The sequence below is a fragment of the Mastigoproctus giganteus genome, chromosome 6 (genome assembly GCF_048544385.1).
Source record: "Mastigoproctus giganteus isolate SK-2022 chromosome 6, ASM4854438v1, whole genome shotgun sequence".
In the NCBI taxonomy this organism is placed as follows: Eukaryota; Metazoa; Arthropoda; class Arachnida; order Uropygi; family Thelyphonidae; genus Mastigoproctus; species Mastigoproctus giganteus.
In genome coordinates, this window is record NC_143580.1 from 143,606,656 (window position 1) to 143,627,138 (window position 20,483).

Sequence of the window (20,483 nt, forward strand, 5' to 3'; positions counted from 1 at the left end):
CGGAAAGTAAGAAAACTTTTATAACTGAAACAACTATATCTTTGAGAAAACGCTCTAGAAACCACTCAGAAAATCGCTTGATCGCTATAACACTTGGCACCCGGGGCCTATTGAAAACTGCTAGAAATGCTACTCATCATCAGAGCATGTATGATAGATGAAAAGCTGAAGAGATTTAGAAGGAAATGCTAATTTTGACAATACATGCCAAAAAAGCTGAATAAATGAAGCATAACAATATTCACACTTAGTTGCAATAATCACATGTGCTGGAAATCTAGAAGTGTATATGGGATAACAACATGAAGGACCGTACTTAAGAAAAAATAATCCCAGTAGTACAGTTGAAGGAATTATTAGGCCTATAACTGATACAGGTAGAAATGTAACTAGTGGCAACTAGTTTACAAGTTTCCCCTGACGAAAATTTGAAACACCACAATTCAATACATATGAGAACTATCAGAAAGAATAAAAGGGAACTTCCACCAGAGTTTTGTAAATACAAAGCACAGAGGAAAAAAAAACTCAAGCCTCTTGCAATTCCAATAAGACATTACCACTGTGTCTTACGATCCAAGAAATGGAAAAAAATGTCAATCTGGCATCAAACATGCATCAGTATGACAAATTGATGAATCAACAGATAATACCAAAAAGCCTGAAATAAGTAGGAGTTGATGTAGTAGACAAGTTATATTAGCATTTAGCATTAGTAGAGGCATTTGATGCAAGAAATCAAGCTTATGCAGCATCAGCCAAAAAAAAAAAAAAAAAAACCACTTCCACTTCACCCCTCTGTTCGTTTAAAATACCTGTCCAGCTGAGCCTTAAACTTATTTAGGCTATCAACCTCCACCACAAGGGATGGCAGTCTGTTCCACCAACAAACCACCCGCTGGATAAAGGCAAATTTCCGCACGTCTATCCTACATCTGTCTTTCCTCAATTTGAATTTATGCCCTCTCAGGTGATTTTTCTGAGCTAGAGGAAGAATCCCATCAGCATTGAGCATGCTTAAACCATTCAAGGCTTTATACACCTCTATCAGATCACCTCGCTGGTGCCTAGTCTCCAGACACTAATTTGCAAAACTTAAGCCTTTCTTCGTAAGAGCACCCCTTTGTTCCATTCACTAATCTTGTTGCCCTTCTCTGTACTCGTTCCAGCAGCTCTACATCCTTCTTGAAATGAGGCCTCCAGACCTGTATACAGTACTCTAGGTGTGGCCTGACCATTGCCTTGTACAATGGAATAATCACCTCCTTATCCCTGCTGGAAAAATTCCTGTATATCATTGACAATACTCCATGAGCTACTCTTGCAGCCCGTCTGCACTGCTCAGAGAACTTCATATCTGCCTGCACAATCACCCCCAAGTCCCTTTCATTCTCTACCACTGTCAGTGTAGTACCACAGAGTTGATACGTTGCTCTGGGGTTGCTGTTTCCCATGTGTAGTATTTTACATTTGTCAATGTTAAACTTCATTTGCCACCTCTCAGCCCATCTGCTCAACCTTTCCAGATCCTGTTGCAGCAGTGTAGTGTCAGTAGTGTCCTTGACAACCCTGCCAACCTTTGTATCATCTGCAAACTTGGACATTAAGCTTGATATACCATCATCAATATCATTTATAAATACAGAAAACAATAATGGACCCAACACTGAGCCTTGAGGGACTCCACTAATAACATTAGTCCACGATGAGCAGTGTCCATTGATTACCACTCTCTGTCTTCTCCCACTCAACCACCCCTTTATCCATAGCAGCAATTTGCCTCCAATGTCACACTGATCCAATTTGTGTAGCAGTCTTCCATGTGCAACAGTATCAAAAGCCTTTCTAAGATCCAAGTATATAATATCAAAGTTATTCCCTGCATCCAGTTCTTTTGTGACTGCATCATAGTATCCAATCAAGTTGGTCAGGCAAGACTTCCCCTTAACAAAACCATGCTGTGTCTGAGCTATAACTGAAGTCTTGTCTAAATGATCCTGCAGTGCTTCTTTAACCAATGCCTCCATTAATTTTCCTGGAACAGAAGTTAAGCTCACAGGTCTATAGTTACTCGTGTCAGCCTTTGATCCTCCTTTGTGAATTGGGGTCACATTTGCACATTTCCAGTCTATGGGTACCTCCCCTGAGTCCAAGGAAGCTCTCATAATTATGGCTAAGGGTTTGCTTACTTCCTTTGCTGCCTCCTTTAATATAACTGGATAGATCCCATCCACCCCGGGTGCCTTTCTTGTGTTTATCTTCAACAGTTTCTCCTCCACTTTGCTCCCAGTTATTTCAAGATTCTGTAGCTTACTGCTAGAGTTGAATACACCTCTGGCATTCCCCTTGCTGAATAACTCCTCATGTGTGAATGTCAATGCAAAATATTCATTTAGTTTGTTAGCTACCTGAGCAGGATCATCAACAGTTGACCCATCAATATCAAGTGGACCAATCTGATTCATCCCCTTCCTTCTAGAGTTTACATAAGTAAAGAACTCTTTGCTGTTTTTCTTTGCATCCCTTGCCAAGGATTTCTCGTAATCTGCCTTCGCCTGCCTAACCTCCTTTATAACTTGGTTGCATATCAACTTGTATCTATCATGGGCTTCTGTGTCATGTGTTAATTTGTAAGTATCCCATGCATTTTTCTTCTCTGCCATATGCCTCATTAGTTCATCTGACATCCATTTTGGCCTAAACCTTGAACAATATTTCTTAGTTGGTATGTAAAGCCTAGTAGCTTCCACGATAAGTTCTTTGAATGCTTCCCATTTTGAATTTGCTGTTGGTAACATCATCAGTTGGTCCCACTGTATAGAATTTAAATACTGTCTCAGTCCATCGTAGTCGCCTTTACGGAAGCAATAACCCTTCCCTTTACCCCTAATGGTAGTTACCTCTTTCAGTAAATCCCACTTCAGCACACTGTGATCACTGCCACCTAGTGGTTCATTTATCTGCAGATTCTTAATGCATGAAGAATCACTGCTGATAATCAAATCAAGAGTATTACTCCCTCTAGTTGCCTCCTGAACATGCTGATGTAGAAAACAATCATCCAATAAATCCATAAAAGCCCTGCTAGTGTGTGAGTAACCAGCCCCCAAATTCCAGTCAATATCTGGGAAATTAAAATCTCCCATTATAAGACTCTCTGATTTACTGGCCCACTCTATTTCCCTGTACAGTTCCTTATTATACTCATCAGAGTCATTAGGCCTATAGCACACTCCTACTCTCAATTTTGATCTCCCAATGCTTATGTCACACCAAACTGACTCAACACTGCACTGTCCAGCGATGTCGACTGGCTTCACTTCCTTGGTTTTTATGTGTTTCTTAACTAATAGCATAACCCCTCCCCCCTTCCTATCCTGTCTATCCTTTCTGTAGACGTTGTACTCCCCAAATTGCAGTTCTGCATCCCTTATATCTGTGTGACACCACGTCTCTGATATCCCAACAATATCTGCCTTTGATGTTTTGAGCAATACCTCAAATTCATCAAATTTATTTACTAAACTCCTAGCATTGGTGTACACGCAAGTATACCTGCACCTGTTTCTATTCTTAGCTACCCTAACACAACCCATGTGTTTACTTGTACCGCAATGGCTCCCAGCAGTCTCTGAAATACCATGCATCTTGTTTTTCAGGCTTCTGCTCATTCTAATAGAAGCAGTGCAAGAATCTCTTTCACCTCTGCCAGTGGCTACTGTCAATCTATTGGTCTTTGTCTCCCCCCAAGCTAGCAGTTTTCCGACCCACCTAACACTGCCTCGATAGCATCAGCAAATATTCTTGCACCCTTTCTATTTAAGTGTATCCCATCCCTGTAGAAGCAATCTCTCCTGTTAACAAGTACAGTCCAGGCTGAAAAAAATTCTACCCCTTGAGCCTTGCACAATCTTTCCAGGGCCGAATTGATCGACAAGGCTTTCATCATATACTCCCTCCTATCGTGTCTGGGCAGAATTGCAGACACTTTCAAATTCAACCCTAATTCTCGGCTTTTGTTCAACAGTGACCTGTACTTGTTAAGTAATTCTGCCGGTCTCCTACTCTTAATATTATTAGTGCCAACGTGTACAACTATATCACCTTTTGTGCCCTTAAAAGATGATATTCGCTCTACAACGTCATCAACCTTTGCCCCTGGCAGACATACCCTGGTCCTGTTCCACCTATCTTTTTTACAAAGCATGTTCCCCGTTTCCCTGACAATAGAGTCACCAACAACTACTAGTTCCTTCGGGACCAGCGCATTCTGCCTTGGGGATTGTCTCTGTGTCACGCGATGCCCAAGTGCAAGCTCTGGCGTTGATGTGGGCAGCTGAGAGCTTGATGGGCCCCTCAATTTAGTTTCTTCGAGGGCATCCACCCTGTCCTTCAAGCTCTCATATAGGCCCACAAGAACGCCGAGTTGTTGCCTGATATCGATACACTCCTTGCATCGCGCACACACAAAGACATCCCCCTTGGCAGTATCATGTCCCGTACCCGATTGCTCTGCAAACATCAAGCAAACAGTGCATTTTATAAGGCTGTGAGTCAGAGGACAACTGCCCCCCTCAGTTCTGCTCTGAGCCACAGCGCTTCCATTAGCTTGAGCCTTTTGCTTTGCTGCTCTGGTCTGAGTCATGATTCTATTAATTTATTAATTAATTATAATTAATTATGTTATGTTATTAATTATGTTAAATATAATTAATTATACTACGTTTGTAATCTAAGTGGTTATATGTATTTATTTAAACGTACAATTTAACTGCTAACGAAGTTCAACTAACGCTATCTAGTACGGCATACAACTATCGTATCACAATGGCGGGAAAATTACGAACGCTAGCGGAGTTGAAACACGTGGAAACCTTTACCGATACTTTTATGCAATTACAAGGCCGAGTAAAGAATAAATACACCAAGTTAATCAGAAAATCACAAAATAATGCTATACTACTAAATTTAAATCAAAAGTTTTAGAAAAACAATAATTTCAAATCAATAAATGAGAAAAATCCACTTAGCGGCTTGGAACACGACCGTCTCTAGTAGCCTCGTTAGCGAAGAGATATATAAGAGATTATATATGAGATATATAATGTCAACAGGAATACTAGGCAATAGCCAATGTAAGTGTTTTATTCCATGTTAAACACAGCAGGAATAAATGCACAAGTACTGATTTTTCCACACAATACAGATGAAACCAAGAAACTGGCAAGAAGGCATTTCCCGAGAAAGTTAGCAGTAAATCCTAAAGGTTCTGAAATAAAATAGAGGTTACTAGTGATCAATAATCAATGTGAAGTAAGGGAAAGGAGACAGGAAGTAACTGGACCAGCCACAGTGATAAAATGTTGTATCCTAACTGCTTCAAATAAACCTGATGAAGAGGAAAAACAATACTTCAATCTTTAATGTTTATACTATTATTTTATGCTCAGCAGAATAGTGTGTGTGTTTTTGTGGTCAAAGATCCAAACATTTTTAAATTCTATTACCAAATACACATTGGAGTTCATTTCTGTAGGCTCGTCCTCTGAGCAGTATAATAAACAAAATTCTAAGCCTCAAAAGGTGCGATGCATAATTTTGAAATTTTACACTCTTAACGTTTTTCTGTGATCATTAAACTATTAAAACTGTTTACATTTCATGATTTAATGGTTCTTGCTGTTTTTTTTCCAGCAGAATTAATAAAATTGACTGCAAATTTCTGCTTAGGTACATAATGTATACTCAGGAATATATAATAAATGCTGTTATAAAATTTCTCATTCTTAATGGTTTTCTGAACTTAAAAATAGAAATTGTTTTATTATAATATTTTATGAATATGACACTTTTTTTAAATTTTTACCAAAAGTAACTTTTTTTTTAAATGTGTAAAAAACATGACATTTCTTAAATATTTAAATTTTTTATTAAAAATTAAAAAGTCACATAAAATAAGTATTGCATTGCAATGTATAAAAAATAAGAAATATTGGTAAGCTGCAAGCAGAATTCAAAAAAATTTAAAACATCCATAAAAAATAAACAAAATTGAGCACCTCTCAGGTACTATGCAACTCTCATTGCAACTTTTGGTGTATCCACTGCTGGATTAATGGTTAATCTAAAAATTAGGAAACAATTAAATTAAGAGAAAATTAGAAACAACAATTATATTATTAGTAAAATTACCTTTCATGGGTCAAAAGGTCCCGAAGGGAATGCCAAGCTTTGCGCGTAGCAACTTTTTGTGCATAGTTAGATTTTATTTCTTCAATAAACTTTTTCCTCTGCATGTTTTGGGTAGCAACAACAGAACGGGTTATGTCCATGGCATTCTCAGAAATCTGCTTTGCAAGACTTACATACCGTTGATGCATTCTAATGGCAAAAAAAAAAGTGCTGTTAATACAAAGCAAAAGTGCTGTTAATACAAAGTAAAAGAAAGAAATAGTTATAAGAAATGAATATATTTCTTCAGGGACTGATGAAGTGAAGGATTAATTTTCAGCAATGGTCTAATTTTATGCAAGCCTATCATTCTTCAGCAAAGAGCTGGAGGCACTGCAGTCTGTCGTTTGCTAAGACTAGGCTTTAAATGGATTGAGTAATAAATGCTGATGGCACCCTTGGCCCCATTTGGATAACACACATAAGGGTACATAAATTTAAATTGCAAACAGATGGCAGTAGGACAGATGAATGAATGAAAAAAAAAATTCAGCCAGAGAGTAACAAACTGTTGGAAAAACATTAATCTGGTGTTCTAATTTGTTTGTTATTTGGTTTTTTAGGAGCATTAGCAACTAAGGCCATATTGCTCCAGGATATGCGGTGGTCATTCCCTGACCTTTCCGCATCCTCCGTATTTGGTGGTGACAGGCTTGAACCCCGGTCTAATCAAGAAGTGTGTGCTACGCACTGCTGCTCCTTTCCACCTGGTTACGGAAGTGGGTAGTTTAAATAAAATTAAGTAAGGGTCATGCAAATTATTATTCTTTTCTTTTAAGACTGCTGCTGTATAAGCTTCTTCAAAGCAGCATTAGCCACTACTAATATTACAAGATAACAGTCAAAACAACGTACATGGTGACTATAATTCACATTCACCTACTCAGAGGGGCATCATGCAAAGAGAATGAACTGAATTCAGAAATAAATCATAAAAATTATGACATATAAAATTTATATGTATAAATACATAAATACATTATTTATATATATATATATATATATATATATATATATATATATATATATATATATATTTTTTTTTTTTTTTTTTCATTCAAGTCAAATTGTCAGATTAAATGTCAAAACATAAAAATGTATGAAACTAAATAGCTGCAATATTCTAAATGCACAACTGTGTCAAATTTATTTAAGTAACATTCCATATCAGTGTTATCTTCAAAACCATCTTTTAAATAAGTTAAGAAGTGTATGCATTCAAGGTTATGCATATATTTCAGGCAAATTCAATTATCACAAAAATGTACTTCATAAGTTAAAGATTTCTATATTGTACTCAAGAAAGTTTACCAAACATGATGTTTACATGTGGGGAGCAAGTTGGGATCAGTGTAGCAGATTTTTTTATTTACAGATACTCCCCAACTTATGACCGTTTGTAGTTATGACAGGTGCATATATTAAATTTAAAAAAAAAATTACAAAAAAAAAAAAATTAGAATTTGAGTCTATTAAGTCACATTTACTGATGACAATGAATGACAATTATGGTATCTCATGCTTAGTATGGCATAATTAAGCCTAGCTACTCTAAGTATGACTCAGTTTCTCTCTGTTCTTCAAAACTAGTGAATGTGATATTATCACTGTGTGATTCCCAATGTTTTTGTTATCTCAGGAACCAAACTACCTTTCAATTAATATGGCCAGCAAACGTAAAATTGATTCACCATCTTCTGTCAAGAAGAAGAGAAAGCCAATAAGCTTAGAGACAAAGCTGAAAATAATAACACAACACTAAAAAGGTAAATCCGTAATGGAACTGGCTCGTGACTTCATCTTATCTCACTCGCCTATATCCACCATCATGAAGGACGAAGAGAGAATTTGTGAAGTAGGAAAAGTGTCAGTGGCTATCAACTCAACAATAATAACGAAAAAAATAATTGGGCCTAATAGTCATGAGATGGAAAACTTATTAGCTGCATGGATAGAGGACCAAAGAGAAGCATGTACCCCTGAGCTTATTAGATATTCAGGCTAAAGCAAGAAGCCTTTTTGAAACTTTAACATTACATGCAGGAGATGACTACTACAAAGAAACATTTGTTGCAAGTCATGGATGGTTCAATAGGTTTAGAAAACGTTACAATTTGCATAATGTGAAAGTAAGTGGGGAAACAAATGGTGTAGATACAGAAGCTGCTGAAGCTTTTAAGGAAGAGTTTAATCGCATTGTTGAAGAGGGAGAATATTTACAGGAGCAAATATTCAATGTGGATGAAACCAGCTCATTTTGGAAAAAAATATGCCTGAACGTACGTATATCTACAAAGAAGCTAAAACAATGTCAGGATTTAATGCATTCAAAGATTGCATCACCCTACTTTTTGGAGGAAATGTAGGAGGATATAAGCTAAAACCATTGAAGATTTATCATTCTGAAAATCCAAGGGATTAAAAAACATATCAATAAACACACCTGCCAGTGTTTTATCGGCAAAACAAAAAGGCGTGGATGACCATACCATTGTTTGAAAATTGGTACGTAAATTGTTTCATCAAAGAAGTCAAGAATTTTTGTCATGAAAAAGACATCCCATTTAAAATTTTGTTCATGTTGGATGATGCACCCGGACATCTAGCACACCTGGATTACATTCATGCTGATGTTAAAGTAGTACCTTCCACCAAACACTATATCAATTATCCAGCCATTAGATCAAGGAATTATTGCTGCATTTAAAGCTTATTACCTTCGAAAGACATTTTCTCAGGCTATTATTGCTGCCCAAAGAGGACAAACTCTGAGAGAATTTTGGAAGGCTTATAACATTTTGCACTGCACAATGAACATAGGTGCAGCATGGAATGAGATTAGTAATAAATGCACGAGCAGCATATGGAAGAATCTCATGGAAATTTATGTCCCTAGGTTTGATAAGGATAACGCTATTAACGAGATTAGTAATGAAGTTGGAGAACTGGAGAGCAGCTGGAATTGGAAGTGGATGCAAATGATGTGGAGCAGTTTGATGAAAATCAAACTGCTCCACAGAAGAATTAACTAATGATGAGCTGATTGAGCTGGAACTAGAAGACGTTAGAGAAAATGTAGAAGAAACACTAGAGCCTGCAAGAAAGTTTTCAGCAAAAAAGATGGTAGAGTCATTTGCTATAATTAATAAGAAAATGCAGATGTTGGAAGAAATGGATCCAAATGTGGAAAAATATTCAAATGTGTATAAAACTATTCAAGATGCCCTTGCTCACTACAGGGAGATCTACAATGAAAAGCAAAGTGTGTAGTCAATCTTACTCAAATTTTTCAAGAAGACTTCCACTGTTCCTTCATCATCATCTGCTTAAAAGTCTCTCTCTCTCTCTCTCTCTCTCCTTAAAAGTCTCTCTCTCTCTCTCTCTCTCTCTCTCTCTCTCTCTCTCTCTTTCTCTCTCTCTCTCACTCAATGAATAATTTTATGACTTTAATTGTGAAATTTTTACTTCCCTTTTCTTATTAAATTTAATAATAATATTACTATTATGTTCTTATTAACCTTGGCAACCATACCACTCTATTACCGTTGTTATTTATATTCGACTTATAACCATTTATGACTTATGATGAAAGTATCAGAACAAAACTCATCATAAGTTGGGGAGTATCTGTATTTTTTTTGGAAGGTGGGATAGGGAAGGGAAGGAAGACAAGTGCACATATGAAATGGTTTGAACTACCCCTACATATGTAGGGGAAATGTAAGCTGGAGAGAGGAAAGCTATGGAAATGAGCCTAAACCTACCACAGAGAACAAAATTGTACTGAATAAATGATGCTGTCTGACCTTTCCTTCAAGTAATAGCCATTTATAATCCTGAAATTCATAAATAAATCTGTGAACATGGAATGGAATTTGAAGTAGGCCTTAAACATTTACAGGGCCCAAAAAAAAAAAAAAAATGCTAACCATTTGGCATTATCTTTACACACATGCATAACTCAAAATTGCACATCAGTATTAGTCTTCCAGAATCATTCATCATGAAAGGTTCTCAAATTATCTGCAGTCTTTTCTTTAATTTATTTTATTTTTGCAACACAATCAGTGCATTTGTCTGGACAATCAGAGAAAATATTTTGCTGAAAATGGAGAAATTAATATTGATTGTCATTCTGATCAGCAAACTACAGTGATTAATATGAACTTCTTAACCTTTTCTGTTTTATCAAAACAGAAAACACTAAGGGAATTCCTGACAATATCAAGGCAAAGAAAATATCAAGTATAATTTTATGCAAGCTAGGTTTGAAACTTAAATTAAGGATGAGTAAGATGGCACAAGGGATCAAAAACCTTGAAAACATTTCAAACCTAACCATCAGCTGCAAAAGCTCTGCCCTCAACTTCCTAAAGCATTACAGCAATGAGCTTCTTGAAGGAGTACAAAGGCAGATAGGGATTTCATGAATGCATCCTATGGTCAAAAATATACCTTTTTCATAGCCCTAGGTGTATTCACTCAGTTTAGATGGATAATTTATTCCACAGCCTCAGTGCATCTGCTAATGGTTATAGCTCAACTAACCAACAAGAAATTCCTCAATTGATGTAGGAGAGGTGGTAAAAAAAAGTTCTGAGAACAGAGTAAATAAAATGTATCAATAAATTATAAAATAGGTTATTTTGAAAAAAAAAAAAAAAAAAAAAAAAAAAAAAAACACGAAAAAATTGCATGTCAGTGTCTTATGCAATTTCTAAATTCTTTTTTTTTTTTTATGTTAGAAGGTGAATGAAGAATGCACATCCAGCAAATCGTGTAGCACTCAGTAATAATATTTTTGACAAAAGAGCAGAAATCCACAAAAGAATAACTACATTGTTTGAGGAAGTATCTCCCAGTCATGTCACTACCACTTGCTACTGTTGTAGAGGATGTTTGGCACAGTTCAAAAGAGGATGGGAGTCAGTTGATGATGATCCAAGGTCTAGTTGGTCATCTGAAGCAATTAATTCTAAAACAACTGCTGTTGTTGTTGTTGAAGAAATTTCAGAAAATTGACTGGAAAAGTGTGAATGTATCCCCAATTCACAAATGGGATCAAACAGTGACACAAATAATTATGGACCTGTTAGTTTAACTTTTGTTCCAGGGAAAATAATGGAGTCACTGGTTAAAGAATTAATGCAGGATCAACTAGACAAGACTGCAGTTATAGTTCAGACATAGCATGGGTTTCTTAAGGGGAAAACTTGTTCTGACCAATTTGATTAGATACTACAATGTTGTCACAAAGGAACTGGATTTAAAAAATAATTTTGATGACATATACAGGCATACCTCGAATAACGAATAGGATGCGTTCCACGAAATTACTTTGTTAAGCGAAACTTCGTTTTCAGAGGTAAAAATACTATGGCCAGAATACGGATACGTTCCCACTTAAAGAAAATGAAAAGCTTTTTTTTCGAACAAAGAAAAGTTTTATTAAATAAACAGTCAACTTACATACAAAGACAAAGTGAAATCTCATTTTAAAATATGAGTCTAAAGTTGATTGCTTATGCTTTTTTTTTTTTTTTTTCATTTAACAATTGCCTATACGGAGTTATTGCATTTAACACTGATCGCTTAACAATAAAACTTCTTCCTAAATCAGGATCATTTTCACTAAAAAAATTTAAAACGTTTTCAATGTCATTTAAGCACCTTTTTAAATCTTTGGTAGTTAACACTTTTTCGGCAGGAACTTCTTTAACTTCGTCTTCATTATCTTTGTCTTCGTTGCTAACAAGATTTTCTAAATCTTCCACTGAAAAACCATCATCTTCTGCATTCAATAAATTTCTAACATCCTCTTCATCGACATTTTCGAAACCTATTGATTGAGCCATCTGGATAACTTCATTTCTAATTTCTTGGATGTTATTTTCTTCTTCTAGTACAACTTCTGGACATATTTTGCGCTAAACTCCATTTAAGCATTTCTTAGTGACTTCTTTCCAATAACTATCAATGTTTTCATTTGCGTTTTTAATGGTGTAGTTTTTCCAAAAAAGTTTTAACTGTCATTTCCTCTTTATCCTCTAGTTCAGTTAAATTGCTTAATGCTCGACGCAGATAATAAGCTTTAAATGATGCTATTACTCCCTGATCCAATGGCTGAATCAGGGAAGTTGTGTTTGCTGGAAGAAACACAACTTTGACAGGAATGCATGTGTCCAACGTGTGAAGATCAGTAGGATGTCCCGGAGCATTGTCTAACAACAAAAGAGCTTTTTCTTCAAAGTTGTTTTTTTGACAATACCGTTTTACTTCAGGACAAAAGTGGTTAACAAACCAATCAGTAAATAACTCTTGGTAACCCAAGCTTTTCTATTTGCTTTCCATATTACAGGTAAATTCATTTTTATGTTACCTTTTAACGCCCTCGGATTTTCTGAATGGTAAACTAATAACAATTTTAATTTATAATCGCCAGAGGCATTTGATCCAAAGAGTAACGTTAAACGGTCTTTGGCTGCTTTGAACAAAGCAGCTGATTTTTCTTCAATAGAAATAAAGCTTTTTGTTGGTAGCCGTTTCCAGAACAAACCGTTTTCGTCAACACTGAACACCGAATTTGGTGGAAAATTTTCACGTTCAGTTATTTCCTTTAGTTTTTCTGGAAACTTATTTGCAGTTTCTCCTGTTAATTTTACACTATGAATCCTGGCCCGTTTTTTAAATTTCTCGAACCAACCACGAGAAGCCCCAAAGGTTTCCGTAATTTCTTCAGTTTGTTTAGATTTCAGGTGATTAAACTGGAATATTTTTTTTTATGTTAAATGGGGCTTGAAATTGCGGACTTCGTTATATCGAAGCTTCGTTATCAGAGGTAACGTTAACCGAGGTATGCCTGTACTTGGATTTCAGAAAAGCTTTTGATACTGTTGCACATAAAAGACTACTGTACAATTTGGGGCAGTGCGACATTAAGAGTAAGTTAGTTGCTGCTATGGATAAAAGGATGGGCGAGTGTGAGAAGGCAGAGAGCAGTAATCAATGGACACTGGTATCTGTGGACTAATGTTATTAGTAGAGTCCTCCAAAAGTTTGGTGTTAGGCCCATTGTTGTTTTCTATATTTATCAATGATATTGATGAATGTATATCAGGCTTAATGTCAAAGTTTTCAGACAATACGAAGGCAGGATTATGGTTAATGACAGTAGGCTACTGGATCTAGAAAAGTTATGCAGAGGGGCTGAGAAGTGGCAATTGAAATTTAACATTGAGAAATGCAAAGTACTGCATATAGGTAGCGGTAGTCCCAGAGTAATATACCAACTGTGCGGTACTACACTCAGGGTAATGGAGAATGAAAAAGACCTGAGGGTAATTGTGCAGTCAGATATGAAGTTCTCTGACAGTGCAGACCGGCTGCCAGAGCAGATCATGGGGTTTTGTCAATGATAATAATATAGGAATTTTGCTAACAGGGATAATTATTATAATTAGCTATATGGTGCAAGGAAGCCTGAGGCTTATGCTGCACCATCCAAAAAAAAAAATTCCCGAGCTACCCTGAGAGAGAGAGAGAGAGAGAGTCAAAAGTAAAAGGGAATCACTAAGAAGAGAAGAATGATGATATCCAGCTCAGGATCCTGGGTGTGCCAAGACCATACTCACCAGATGTGAGCCCCCTGGGGTAAGGAGGTGATTACCCTTTTGTACAAAGCAATGGTCAGGCTACACCTTGAGTACTGCATACAAGTCCTGGAAGCCTCATTTTAGGAAGGATGTAGAGCTGCTGGAACGATTACAGAGAAGGGCAATGAGATTGGTGAGAAGAACATTTTTTTTATTTATTTTTTTATTTTATTTTTTGATAGTTGTTGACGCATAAGCTTCTGTGGCCATAATGCACCTCCCAAGGTTTTTGCAGTACTTTGATCCAAGCCCGAGGCGGGAATCGAACCCGCGACCTTTGGGTTGCCAGGCAGGCACTCTACCCACCCGGCTAGCCCGGTCGGCTGAGAAGAACAAAGGAGTGCTATTACCAAGACAGGCTTAAGCTCTGCAAATTGCAGCATCTGGAGACTCTGTACCTGTGAGGTGATCTGATTGAGGTGTATAAGGCCTTGAATGGATTGTGCAGTCTCAATACTGATGGGATTCTTCCTCTTGCTCAGATTACAAACCTGAGGGGACAAACTGAAATTGAGGAAAGACAGTTGTAGAATGGATATACGGAAATTTGGCTTTTAGCCAGCAGGTGGTCGATTGCTGGCACAAACTTCCATTTGTCATTGTGGAAGCTGATTGCTTAAATTCAAGGAAGAACTAGACAAACTATTGGAGGGAATGAATACGTGAAATTGGAGGTGTCATTTTTTTTTTAGCTGATGTTATTATAAGTTTGATTTCTTGCATCATATGCCACTACTAATGCTAACTTGAAAAAGTACTTAACATTTTGCATGGAAGCATTTCAATATCAGCATTTCAAAATACATGAGCATTTGGCTAAGTACAATGTTTGTGCAAGATGGATTTCCAGAAATTCATCATTCATGACACACATCAGAAGGTAGAGTCATCAAAAGAATTTAAAACTAATTTAAAACTAAGGGAATTTAAAACTAATTCTTGCTAATTGAGATAAACTTTTATCCAGTTTACTTGGTGATGAAATCTGACTACAATTTTTTGTGATCCTGCATCCAGTTAGAAAGCATGCAAGGGAAGAACGAGGGATCTCCAACCCAAAAATGCTTTATGCTCAACCATCAGCGAAAAAGTGCTAGCTTCGATTTTCTAAGATACAAAAAGCATTGATGTTAATTGATATCTTGCACCTAAGACCACAATAATAAGAATATAATGACAAAAGTGACAAGCTGCAATTCAGAAAAAAAAAGATAAGGAAAGTTGGGTAATCAGGTTTTTCTTCTCCATGACAATGCTCCCGTGCATGAAGTTTACTTGGTGATGAAATCTGACTACAATTTTTTGTGATCTGACTACAAGATTTTGGTTGTACAGGATAAAATTTAACCACTTAAACAGGAACAATTTAACCACTCCCATACAGCCCATATCTGGCTCCAAAAAATATTCTTTGTTCTGAAACAGCAAGTCTCATCTTTGTTGAAACTCATTTCAAATATGATGATGAACTAAAAGTAGTAGTGGAAGTCTAGTTTGACCAAACCCGAAGAAGATTTTTTTTTTTTTGAACCATTAAACTCTTTGCAGATTAAATATAAGTATACTGAACTTCAGAGTGAATACACTGAAAAATAAAAAACTATATAACTTTGTACCTAAGTTTTCATACTCTATTCTCAGAACTATTGACTACCCATTGTAGATTGCACTGCTTATTTGAAAATGGATGCTTTGCACCTTTAAAACAAGGTGTCCTGATGTCCAACAGCAAAAAACAAATCCATCATGATCCTACAGATGTCTGCATCCCTGTGGCAGTGTAATCACACTGGGATCATGCTCGACTAAATAATGCTCATGCTGTGCTATTCAGATGTCGTGAAGCATGTGCTGACTTGTAACTGGTGAATTTTTCTTGGCACTCTGGTTTTCCACATACTGAGGCTGCCAAATGGGAACACACATGCCAAACAAAGCACGAGCATTATTTTGTCAAGAAATGGAAGACCTGCTTCTAACTCCATAGTAAATGAGATATAAGACGACAAGAAACTGAGGCAGATCCCCCCCCACCATGTTTTGGATAGATTTTAATTACACGGAAATTATTCTGTTCCCCATCTGGATCGCAATAGTCATTTATTGCCACTGCTTATATTCCCCACTACCAAGATCTGCACTAGGATATTTTGATGCTACCATATTGGCTGCACACAGCCAATATGGTAGCATCAAATATCCAATATGGTAACTCTGTAGGAAGCATCCGGATCAGCTAGTGTATAATCTTGCTGCCTTTACTCTGGTGCTCAGAAGAATTAACAGATCTCCGCTCCTCTCTCCAGCGTGCAAGGAAAGAGTTACAAAGAAAAAGAAGAACACACCCACCGCAAACAATAGCACAGTACAAGGAAAGATACAATGCAATCCAGAAAGAATACACAAACAAAATTTATCATGCCAAACAATGTTCCTGGTGTACCCTGGTGGAGACTTAAGGCAATAAAAACCCTTGGGGGTTTGGTGCACAAGCTCATAAGGAACAAAGTTGGGTCCATAGATATCATAAATTCTATCCGTTCTGAGGGCTCCTCGGAGACACTTTCCTGGGAAGAAATCATGAACAAGATTCTAGATGGAATAATCTACTGAGACAATCCTGATCATGACACTGAAGTACACAGAAACGTCCTCACTGAGAATCAGGGCTACTTGCCCTTGGCCACAGAAGAGAAGATTGCATTAGCCATAAATAAAATCAAAAATGGAAAAGCTCCTGGACTGGACCTCATTGAGGGGGAATCCATCAAGCACCTTTGGTCTGTTGCACCCGATGTTCTAGTACAACTATTCAACATGTGTCTTAATGAACGCTCCTTTCCTATATGTTGGAAACACACCAACCTCAGGCTTTTACCCAAGGATCCAAATCATCCCACTGGTGCAGCCAAAGCATACCGTCCGATTGGTCTATTGCCAATATTAGGAAAAGTATTTGAGAGGTAACTTCTCATCCGTCTTCAGTCTGTCTATGAAACCAAAGGACTCACCTCTACACTCCAGTTTGGATTCAAGCAGGGGTACTCAACTATTGATGCACTACTGAAAACAACTCAGCTAGCAGATAATTCTGATGCCCGTTACGTACGGGCGATTTTTATAGATTTTAAGGGAGCTTTTGACACCAAGTTGGCCAGGGATCTTGCGGCGAGCCAGAATATCTGGCTGCTCCCTCAACATCTTCAAATGTCTTATAGATTACTTCTATAACAGAAAAATTACCATGAAAACGAAATTTCATAGTATCACCTGCCAACTCAACAGAGGCTGCCTGCAGGGCTCTGTTCTGGGGCCAGCTGTTTGGAATATGATTCTGGATGAATGGCTCCTGCAGAACTTCCCCCAAACAACACAGCTCTCATATGCAGATGATCTGGTTATTGTTGTTGAGGGTCCTACTCATGCAACTATTGAGATCAGCGCCAACACAGCCTTGAGTGCCCTGTCGGTTTGGGCTGAAGAGAATTCAACGTTCATTCAAATATTTAGGCGTCACCCTAGATGATCGCAGAACATTCATGCCACATCTAAAGTCCATGAAAGAGAAGGCCAAAATTATATCAATATGCTTGCTCGCTTCACCTGCAAAGACTGGGGTCTTAAGGGACCTGCACTCCATCTTCTTTATTCAGCTGTTTTTGTACTGTTCGTAACATACGGCGCTGACATATGGTTCCATCATTTGTCCATCATCAGCAGCAGCACTAGGAACATTATTCTGCAGATACAATGGTTGATGTTATTAAAAATGACTTGGGCTTGTAGAACGACCTCAACAGCCGCACTACAAGTTTTAACAGGTTGTATCCCCCTTGACCTCCAAGCGGCCTTCACAGCGTTTTCACATGCCATCAGAAAGAACAAAGAAACTGAATTCCTGGGGATATAGTCTAATGTCAATGCAGATCCGAAACAAGAACTCCGGCATACTTGACAGGAACTTGTTTCCCTCTGGCAAATCTGTTGGAATGATTCCACCAAAGGCAGTACTACCAAGTGTCTCCTACCTCAACAAACAAAGACTTGGCTGATTCTTCCCTAATTTACATGCTACCTTTCTTCTGACAGGTCATGGGTCATTCAAAAAGTGACTTCAGGACTTTGAGCTTATAAACGATGCCCATTGTGTTTGTGGAGATCTGGAGGACTGGCACCATGTAATGCACTCGTGTAACATCTACCTTGACCTATGTAATCAACTTACTGGATGTAAATTTAACCACACTCAGTCCAGAAAGCAACCTGTTAAAATCAAAAGAAGTGTTTTTAGCTTTTAGCAGGTATGCCTCAGCAGTCTTCAAAAGGCATTGGTATCATCTCTCCACGTCTGATCCCACAACGTAGACATCCACATCCTGAAACTGCTATGATCTCTCCTCGTACCTGCTCTTCCCTCATCACCAGCCACTATCAGAACTGAATGAACACCTAACTGGACATCTTCCACATTGGAATGGCGGCACTGAACTGATATAAATCAAACTCAGAAACTTCCCATTGCACCTTCCCAACTTTGCAGACTTTCTTTGTTCTGCAAGCTGTCTTCCTTTCCCTGGCCTTTGGTGGGCTCCCAGACCAGGGGTTATTCCTAATTTTCCCTTCCCACCTCTTCTTTCCACTGGAGGATGCTGCGATCATCCTCCTTCCTTTGCCTACTTTGACTCCACCACTTCTTCTATCTTCCTTTTTTTTTTTTTTTTTTTGTTTGGTCTCCATCGAGAAAGCTCAGGCGACCCTGGTAGAGGTCAGCCAGAGTATGAAGGCAGCCTGGCTCACCTCCTAGTAGTGGTGGTGGGCAACATAGTGTTCCACTAGGGTCCCTGTGCCCAAGTAGCCAGAGACACAACATAACATAATATTACATAAACCAGAGGCCTTGAATGGGTTGAGCACGCTGAATTCTGATGGGATCCTTCCACTTGTTCAGTTTACTAACCTAAGGGGGCATAAATTCAAATTAAGAAAAGACAGATGTAGAATAGATGTGCGGAAATTTGTCTTTAGCCAGCGGGTGGTTAATTGCTGGAACAAACTTGAATCTCTCGTTGTGGAAGTTGATGGGTTAAATAAATTTAAGGAGGAACTGGACAGGCATTTGGAGGGAATGGTGTGATTTTTTTTTTTTTTTTTTTTTTTGGCTGATGCTGCATAAGCTCATACACTTGCTTTCTTGCATCACATGCCACTACTACTACTACAACACTTTTTTCTGGCTTATGCAGCAGTTCTGCATTCCATCACAGAGAACATACGGCACAGATGTTGAAAACCACAGGTGGCACCTAACCATAAATACTATGCCACTATGCCTTTACTCTGCCACATCACGACTGGGGGAGTCTGAGTAGGATGCATGCAGCGGTATTGTGAAAGCCACGTTACGTCAAGGAGATAGGTATATTATTTTCATGCGTACACCATACACAAAATTTTTTATTACTTCATTCAACATGTCCTCCCCACCTTTCTTATTACACATGAATTGTTAAATAAATAGAACAAACATATCTGCAAAAAGATCTAAATACTCCCTTGTTCATATCACAAATATACATTATTTTTCTGACAGAATCCCAATTATTAGTTGATTCAACCGCTAGCCATCTCAGTTGTCCTAATTATGCACTGTACAATTCCTTTCACTTCAAAGTTGGTACTTGTGCATATGCCTGCCCTGATATTCCCTGTCAGAGACTTAGTAATTCGAAATCAACTCTTCGATCTTCTCTGGCTTAAAATCTCTCTACCACATCCTGTCAAATTCATTTATTGCCTCTATCATTCTCCTAACTCCACTAATCACTTGGAACTCTGAGTTCCTCTCTTTCGGAACTTGACTTTCTTCAGTCCAACTTTCCTAACAGTGAGGTAATTTTCCTTGGAGATTTTAATGTTCACAACTCTAGCTGGTTCCATATTCCAGTCACATGGAACAAGCTGGTCGAGATACTAAGGCTAGATACTAATAACCTCACACAGATTGTTCATTTAATTACCAGAATATACCAGACAATTCTAACCATACACTATTATATATAGCGTATGGTTAGAATTGTCTTAGAATTGTCTATACATGCCATTCCTAATTCTAACCATACAGCTAACATGTTTGATCTTTTTCTCAAGAACAACCCTTCTAAGTACAGTACATGGTCAAGGTGAGTGGTCCCCTTGACACCTCAGATCACAACTTGGTGATGGTCTCTTCTCCAATGAAGCCTTTCTCTAGTGGCCTAAAAGAATACAAAATGGGATGAGCTGTAAGATTTCTTTTCTTCTTTTCCTTGGTCACATTACTGTTTCAAATCTTCTGATGTCAACATTTGCTCAGATCGTGTCGGCAAGAAATTATTCATGTAGATATGAAATAGAAATACTGTACTCCAACTTAAAATAAGTGTCGAACATGTATGGGATGCCTTTTGCTATCACATTGCACAGTTACCTCGCCTAGGTCACTTGGTGAGCAAGTTCTGTGCTGGTGGAAGAATGGGATTTGTTATCACAGAATCTTACAGACACGCTTATATCAAGCAAGGTTGGCTACTGTTAGGCCTGTTTAGCCATTGGAGGGCATCA

At 37.7% G+C, this 20,483-nt stretch overlaps 1 protein-coding gene across 2 annotated transcripts in view; it reads right to left on the minus strand.

Moving 5' to 3' along the window:
* The window catches only part of LOC150084630 (lysosomal-trafficking regulator-like), an 813,382-nt gene that overhangs the window by 566,558 nt on the left and 226,341 nt on the right, over positions 1-20,483 (minus strand). For both annotated transcript variants that reach the window (XM_090375369.1, XM_090375368.1), the window contains exon 8: positions 6,193-6,381. In XM_090375369.1, the coding sequence (XP_090231495.1) occupies positions 6,193-6,381 (189 nt within the window). The remainder of the gene's footprint in view (positions 1-6,192; positions 6,382-20,483) is intronic.